Source organism: Empidonax traillii, unplaced genomic scaffold (genome assembly GCF_003031625.1).
Source record: "Empidonax traillii isolate 1590-97213 ecotype Southwest subspecies unplaced genomic scaffold, ASM303162v1 scaffold56:size2478089, whole genome shotgun sequence".
Classification (NCBI taxonomy): domain Eukaryota; kingdom Metazoa; phylum Chordata; class Aves; order Passeriformes; family Tyrannidae; genus Empidonax; species Empidonax traillii.
Window position 1 is genome coordinate 1570112 of NW_020955249.1, and position 8506 is coordinate 1578617.

Sequence of the window (8506 nt, forward strand, 5' to 3'; positions counted from 1 at the left end):
TGTTTGGCAGTGCAAAACTGAAAGTGTCTATGGAAAGTAGGAATTAGCTGTAATAATCTGCTTAATAATTAAGTCTTTTCTGGACTTGTTTTTATACAGTTTTCAAGATGTAAATGCTAGCTAATACCTCTCAAGAACAGTTTTCCTTTCCTCATCTAAACCATTCAGTGATTGGATAACAGTTGGCAAGCTTTCACACAAGCCAAAGGCAGAGTTTTGGGACCATGTGGCAAAGGGAATCTGGGGGCCTGGCCAGCTCTGTGCAACTCCTTTCTCATCCCACAAGAGATTCCCCTCAGGCTATATGGCACATCCAAACTGCCTTATTTTGATGCAGTTCTTATGACCTTGGGATCTGTCTCAGACTGGCAGTCTTAGCCCTGTGGGATACCCTTTGTAAACTTACTCTTCTCCAAAGATTTGGAATGCCTGTACATAATCTAAATAAAACCAGCTGAGAAGAAGGTCTGCCACTCAGCAACATCCCCATCAGCCTTTCTTTTGTGACTGAAGCGCTATGCCAACCAAGTGCCAGCGGCCTAATCCTGTAACTCAAACAGCCATTTTCTTTGCCAATGGGTCCGCTTCAGTTTGCTGGGATTGACTGCTGTGAGCCACCACAGGAAAGCAGACCGAACTTGGGAGACCTTGGAGCTGGATGAGCACTTGGATACATCTTCCCAATGTGTTTCCTTCATGGCTCATTACACCCCTCATTTAACCACTTTTAGAATGGGGATGTTTAGTATATATATACTTCTCTGTAGGCTATGGTGCACAATATACAGGATTTTTTAATTTTCTTTGTGTGTGGGAGTAAATGTGATTTAGATTATGCAAGGCTCTCACCTTTCTTCAGTTTTATCTAAAGCAAACCTTTGCTAAATTGACTGAAATCATACTTAAGTGTTTCTCTTGATGAGTAGTTAAAACAGAAGCTGTGTGTGTCCTGGGGTGACTATGCATATGGGGAGGCAAACCTCTCTGTTGGCAGCTGAGAAGGTTCTGCGGGTGCTGCCTGCATTTAGCCTTATACCCAGGTATCTGGTGGATGTGGCTAAGCTTGCCAATTCTGGCAGGGGAACAGAAAAGCAGCAAGACTTGTCCAGAAGTGCTTGGTGACCCTGGAGCAGAGCGCATGTCTTAATCACCCTTCTCAGGTATGTGTGTACATCAGCAAGCTTGCAGGCAGTGCAGAGCCCTCAGTTAGTGCAGCACAGCGGTGTGTCCCCTCTGCCTCGGACAGCACGTGTGTGCGCACAGCGCTCTCTGCGTGGGCTGTGCTCCTGGAGTGTCGCTGCTCAACCGGGTTTGACCCCATGTCATCAATGTTCCCTCTCTGAGTCTGGAACTCTCTGAAGCCCACTCCTGAGTCTGTCTTAGTGTGCAGGGGGGCTGGCTACCTAGCCAGAGGTGAGTCAGAAGTGCACAAATTCTTCTGGGCATTCTCCTTTGTGTCACTCGGACACCAACCTTCTGTCCCTCAAAGACCTCATTCATCCTCACATGTGGGTCCCTACCTTTGGCTTTTAATGCAGCTCAGCAGCTGTGCCATATACTTGTTCAGTGATTGTAACAAACAAAGCATTCATGTAGGTCTTGGCACCAGCCTGGAATTTTAGGAACATGTATTTAATTTAGAATTAAAAAGACAAAATACACAGGTTTGAACATGCAAAGGTGTACAGTATTCTTCACCGCTTAAAGCATGGATTAATTTTATCCTCATGACATGCTGAGAAAAGTCAACACTTGGTCTCCCTGAAAGCCACCATATGGTCTGGCTAGTTTTCTTCCTTTCTAGAAGGGTTTTGGCGAACACAGTGCTGCTGCAGCTGGGAACAGGGCTTAAAATAACACCGAGGCTCCAGCTCAGATTGGTAGCCTCTGGCAGCTGCTCTATGCATTGCCAGGAAGAAACTGTTTGCATCCTCAAACTGTAGGGGATGTTCCTACCGGTGCAGAGTTATTATTCATTGCTAAATGCTTTATGCTGTGACAGGCGGGTAAGGAGGTGGATTTACTGTAAAAAGGCAACCCAGGGTATAGACAGCAAGTTTGTGCTGCTGTGAGGCTGGATGACTCACAATGTGATGGTCTGTGTCCTGCTTTAAGAACTTGAAGGACAAAATTTGCTGCAATGACCGTTTAATTTCAGCACTTTATTGCCTGAGAAAATTTACCACATCTGCGTCTCAGTGCTATGCTCTGTCAGTGACAGGCCAAAAATAAAACATTTCCTCTTGTTGCACAAGCATTGGACAATGTGGTAAAGAAGCCTCATTGAGGGAGGTCACTGGATTTGATTTGCTTCAGGTCCTGTGGTCGCCAGCAGCCACTGTTGGGCACCAAGTGCTGTGGAGCCCTATATTCTGTAGATTTTTGTTCCCCCTGCTCAAGTCACAGCACAGAAGCCACTACCCCATTCAAGACCTGTTGTACACTTAAAGGATGTATTTTCTGGGCATTACAACCAGGACATTGCATAGACCTGCTCCCAACCCAGCCATGCAATAGCTTGGCAACCTTTAGTTACCACGTGCACCCCTCAGTTTCCTCCCTATAAGAAAAGGGCTCTTGCTCCTTCTCAGAAAGGTCATGAGGACAGAGACCTCTTTGTGGGAATAGGAGACATTTTGTGTGAAGCCCTTCCTCTTGCTCGTAGGTGGAATAGTGGTGGTGGTTTTTAATTACATCTCATTACATGCTCTTTTTACTACCCTCTCCTGGGTAGAACAGAAGGACACTGCCCAGAGAAGCTGAGGGCATCTATCTCAGGGCTGAAAGCTCCTTATCTCTAGGACTATGCAGCAGTTCCAAAAAACAGCAAAAAGTGGATGTGAATACCATCTTGCATAACCTTTTTTGGAGCTTGTATTGGAAGACCCTGGGAGCATGTGTGTATTTTCTATCTCATTTTATTTTTTTAGTTATATTCCTTGCCCCAGTCACTCATCTTTCAGAGTACTCAGCCTTTATTTAAAAACAGATTACAAGTTTCTTGTATGATTATTAAACAAGAAGCAATCTCTGATGTTGCACACTTGGTGCCAGTTCAGAGTAGATGAAGTGGGAAGAATCGCAATAGCAGGTGACAAGTCACAAGGGTCCCCATGGGTGTTACACAACTCCCTTTCCATTCAACACCCCTTGTCACTCATCTGAGATAGCTGCTAAAAGGGCAGGGGCTTTTCCCCGGATGTTAGGCCGGGCAGCTCTCAGTGGGTCTGGGCAGGTCACTGATCCTGGACATTGAGCAGGGTGAGGGAGCAGTTCAGACTCTTCAAAGGACCTGACAGTTTAGTATAGAGTCAGATAAGGGCTAGGAATGGGAGTGAGGCTTAAACATGCCTGTGTCCCTGATGTCTCTGGCTGATAGACTTGCTGCTTGTTTTCCTGTCAGGATCCACATGCCTCTTTGGCAGTGGAAAGATAAAAGAGCTTCTGTGGATAGGAAAACATCCAGAACTCCCATCTGAGTTCTGCAGCCTGAACCACACTGGTGGAGGAGGGCCCTGCAGAGAAGAGATGATGCTATAAAGGGTCTGTGGAATAGATTGGCTGGGCTCTGGTGGGCAAGGTGGGGAGCCGCAGGTCAGTGGGGAGTAGGTGTGGGCCATGTTCCTGCCCCTTGCTGCCCTGAGGAAATTTACCACGTTTTCGTGGTAAATGTGCATGCTGCTTGTGCGGAAACTACATTTCACCAAGAAAATTTTGAATTTTACAGCAGACATTCAGTGACTTGCCAGCACGCATCTAGTGCCTTCAGAAGCTGCAAAATGCCCCCTTTCTCAGGAGTCTCTGGGTTTTCAGTGGTTTTTGCCAAGCATCCTTACACCTAAAGTCAAGAGTGAGTCATCAGACACGAGGATGCCTGCACATCCCTCTCTGCTGACTGAGCACCATGAAACCTTATCTCCTATTGCTAACCCCGGGAGCGATGATCTCCTGTATACCCTTCCTCACCACCTCTTGCTGCTGTGTGTACCCATTCTGTTTCCCAATTCTCACCTGACTTTTTTGGATGCGTTTCTGGAGCCTCATCTACCAGCACTCAGTTTTGCGTCTTATGTAGCTGTGCCATTTTGTGTCTTCTTGAGCAGATGGGATACTAATTGGTATAGATCACATCTAGTTCCAGCTGAGCTGACTTTCTGCATTTATAGGATCAGCAAGGCTAGTAATGAGGTACAAAATAATAACCAAGGTGAGCATATGACCGTCACAGAACTGGGCTTTGCTCTGGCAGCTTGCATTTGATTCTGTAACAGCTTTTCAGATTTTTTTTCTTCTTTTTCTCTCTATCGAGGCTCATTAACCTTTTGTCATTTTTGTCCCAGTCAGAGGCTAAGGCTTGTGCTGATTTTGTCTGGCAGTGAACATCACGATTCAAATCCAAATTTATGTGCAAATTATGTGCTTTCACCTCCCCAAAGTTTCTTCCTAGCCCTTCTGGTTTTTGTAAGTTGTTCAGTGGCTAAATTTCCTTGGTGAGCTGTGAATTGTGTTTTGGCTACCCTTACACGTCTTGTGGGTGGTTGGAGCCATAGCACATCTCAAAATCAACAACTTTTACTTTCTCTAGATTCAAGGAGGGAGCCAGATAAGTGAAGATTGCTGAGATGAGTTGTGCTCCTCCAAGGAAGGGAACTGCACGTACACATCAACACGAGGACGGAGCTTCTAACTCCTCAAGGCCGGGCAGCATGTCCTCGTTCCTGGCCTCGGGTGCAGGAGCAAAGCCACTTACTGAAGGACGAGAGGTAAACTGGTGTGCTGCAGGCAGGATGGCTGAGAGACGGCAGCAAAGCCACTCTGGCAGTAAGGATGTGAAACCACAGCACTGCACTGCTGTGACCTCCTTTCCAGCCGTGTGGCCTGAGGATCAGCAATACTTGGCAGCTGCACAGAGTAATTGTGGGGCAGGCATTTCCACGTGCTCATTTCCTTTCTTTTAAATACATTATGGGGGAAATGATCATCATCACCTTGCTATCTTTCCTGTTAGAATTGCTTTCCTAACATCCACTACAGATGTTTCTGTGTGCAATTTAAATAATGCACATAATAACCAAATAAGGAGGGAAAACTTATAAGTAGAAAAAGTTGAAGATGGAGTGTGGGAAAAGGAAATGAGTAGAGTCACAGAGATGTAAGTGGTGTAGTTAAGGGGGACGGAAGTGCAGACTGACTTTTTTGTGAGCGCACTAAGTACCTTAAATCCAGGATCTTTTCAAACACTTTTTAATATTCTAAGCTAACCTCTTCCATGGATTATCTACAGTTTAGAAACTGAGGTGAAAGTAGGTAAAAAAAATCTTTCCGAAGGAGCAAGCTCTAAGCGGAACTGAAAGTACAGCCTTAGAGTCCTGCCTCTTAATTCTCTTCTCTGGCCCCAGTGCTCTTCTTCGATTTTCCACGAATGGTTTTCACTTGAGGTATACATTAGCTTGCTCTCTTGGACAATTGTATTCAGCTATTAGCAGGGATAATAATATTAAAACAAAATGGCTGGATGTCTCTAGAGGTCTACAGGGAAGCACAAAATGCTCTAATAAGAGCAGCACTACCAGGAAAGAGAGAAATGCTGTAGCTAGGTACTGATTAATGTAGCTCAAGAACGAGCTTTTAATGGCCCATTAAGAAGAAAAATTACGTACAGAATTTGAGGCTATTTTTTGGTTTTGATCATTGTTTCCTAAGAAAATGTTGCATTCTACCCAGGGGATCAGTCAAACATTTTGTTGTGAGTTTTGTGGGCTTTAGATAATAAAGGAAGGTTAGTGATAGATGCATGAGTGCTGAATGATAAAGCATTTCTCTTGGTTGAAACTTAAAAATACACAGTGAGTGTCAGCATCCCTTAGCAGTGCTGTATGTGAGTCAAAGCATCTCTGAACTGCAGTGCTTAGACCACACAGTCCAAGCTGTGGGTTCCCTTATGTGCACCACCAGAGGTGATCTCTGTGCTGTGCTTCCTGTGCCCTGATGTGTTGGGGGTGGCAGTCTCCCAGCCCTTCAGAGATGTGCATGGAGCTTCCTGAGCACACTAGATCTGGGGATTCAGCCAGCTGCTGGCAATTGGTGGTTATCTGCCACACAGTCTAGTGGGCAGGGCTGACCACCCATCCTTAACGTCAGTGAGTCCTGAGGGGAACCAAATTATTCTGGGATCAGAGTACATGGGTCTTTGCTGTTCCTAGTTTTCACTGCATGTGCTAATGCTTTTTAATCCCTGTTCCCATACTCTCTGGTCATATAAAAACAACCAAAACTTAATGCAAGAGGCTCTTCTTCCCATTTTGTCCTCTATTTTGCTCACATTTCAGGGGGACAATCCCGAGCATACAGGAGATGCCTCTGGAAAAGTCAGTATTGGTACCCCTGCATCAGTGGGATTGGAGACAGGGAGACAAAGGCTGGGATGTAGTCACAGGGATAGGATATAGAGGATCTGAAGCTTTACTGGGGAAGAACTATCATTTTCCCTTTTAGTGCTCCCCCCAGGAGGTCACCAATGTACCTTTCATCCTCTTCCTACTAAAAAGTGGCCATTTGCCTGATGTTACTGACTTGAGACCCTGACAAGTCTGGGCTTAAAGTGTCCTTGTTGGGGCAGGTACTTGTCCTTCAGTGTATGCTTCTGGTGTCTCTTACAGCAGCATGTTACACATGGGTGCTGATATTCTGGGACCAACACTCAGAACCTCTTCTGAATAAGCAATACTTTAGATAAATTAGGTAGAACTAATGAGATTGGATACACTGCGAGGTAGGGAGCTGTCTACCTTAGCATCTCAAATCCCCATTGGAAGTATAGGCTGGGCACATATTTTAATTGAGAACATCTCCCTTCCTGAGGATTTCATTCTGCTGTAATCAGACCCTCATAAAGGACAAAACTGGGCAACACTAGCAATTGAGAGGAGAGGAAAAGTATGGAGATATGAAATCTATGAGCTGCAGAAAAGGTAAGGAATCAATAACATGAGATTTGCTGAAACAAATAGTGTGATTGAATGTTTTTACACCATGCAATATTTGCTGCTTGCAGTACTTTGTCCCAGATGCAGGCCATGATCTGGTGTTATTCACAGGCATTTGAGAATACAGTTTCTATGAAAGATGCCATTCTAAATAAAGCAGTATTGATTCAAATAAAAGGAATAAGCTTTACCAAAATAAAAGGAGCAGGGAAATGCTGGTTGAGAAGCAGAACCTAGGAAAAGAATATGAGGGTGGACATAGAGTTTTCCTGTGGAATAATGTGAAATGCTATCATAAAAATAAAAACTGGCAAAATACCTTTTGGTGGAGAAAGGAACAGGGCTGTCCTCGTAACCTAAGGAAGAAAGTCCAGTTCTTTACACTACTTAGGAGCCAACATAGCAGCTAAAGGAGGTGAATGATACAGGAGAGATGGACTTAAGCCCCAAACTGTCATTGTATGTTACTGTTATCCACTGGTAGGGAAATGAGTGAGGGGACAGGAGCCCAGTGAACTAAAGCTGCTTGTGCTTTTGCGCATTGTATGTCCTGGAACTGCCTTTATCCTGGAAGCTTTTCTTTGATGCTCTTCTGCACATTTCACTTTGTGAAGTACCAGGTGTTTCTAACAGCTAATCGGTGCTGATTTCTAACTCTTGATCTCATTTAATGACCCTCTGATTGGCATTATGGACTGCATACACCCTTCTCATATCCAGTCATTTTGTTGTTCTAGCTCCAGTGGAGGACAAGGAGAGGAAAGTAATTTCTGACCTCTGCTAACAGGTAGGTGTGATAGATAACATATTCTCCCGCATAGGTAAGAGAGAGAGAGAGAGAGAGAGAGACAAGTCAAGACTTGACACAACTTTAAATGCCTTCTCTCCTTATGCCCTTGCCCTCTCTTATGCCCCTCTGTGTGTATTCAACAAAGACAGATGATATTCTGGGCATTGCTCCAATAAACCACCTCTTTGTACCAAAGAACAACGAAAGGTAAAAGGTCTGGCATGCCAGTCCTATTGCCCAGGGGTAAGACCAAGGGCAGAATGGGAGTAGCTGAACTGGTGAGTAGCCAAGGAGAGAGAGAGAGAGAGAGAGAGAGGTGCTTCTCTGAGCTGGAGAGCAGGGGCCGTGGGAGAGACGGGGAATCTATTGGTGTCATTGGGTCACCCACGTCAAAGCAAAAATTGATGAAGTTAATCTGGATGAGGGGAATTCTGATGTAGAATTAAAATCAGTTTTAGTGAGGGAGCAAATAGGTAGGGAAAGGCTGGAATAGCTACGCACTGAGATTCCGAGGCTGTTATTCAACAGGTGGGATAAAGTTGAGGGAAATATAAAATACCTTTGAAGTGTGTATGTGCCTGTGCATTCAGGTCCTCCCTCACACGTGCACCCAAGCCTGTGTGAGTTAGGGGAAGCACCCACACCCAGCTCACCATAGCACATTCATTCCTTATGGTTTCCAGGAGGGTGTTGCAGCAGCCACTGGAGTACAACACAGAACTGTGGTACG

General features: G+C 45.0%; 1 protein-coding gene across 3 annotated transcripts in view; it reads left to right on the forward strand.

Annotated features, from left to right (window-relative positions):
* Nucleotides 1-8001, forward strand: part of MAP3K9 (mitogen-activated protein kinase kinase kinase 9) — a 70400-nt gene extending 62399 nt beyond the window's left edge. For 2 of the 3 annotated variants that reach the window (XM_027879674.1, XM_027879675.1), the window contains one exon: nt 4586-4732. In XM_027879674.1, the coding sequence (XP_027735475.1) occupies nt 4586-4607 (22 nt within the window). In that variant the 3' untranslated portion in view covers nt 4608-4732. Of the gene's footprint in view, nt 1-3441; nt 3447-4585; nt 4733-7990 lie in introns of those variants that run through there. The other variant, XM_027879672.1, reaches the window with a different exon arrangement.
* Nucleotides 8002-8506: the final 505 nt, after the last annotated feature.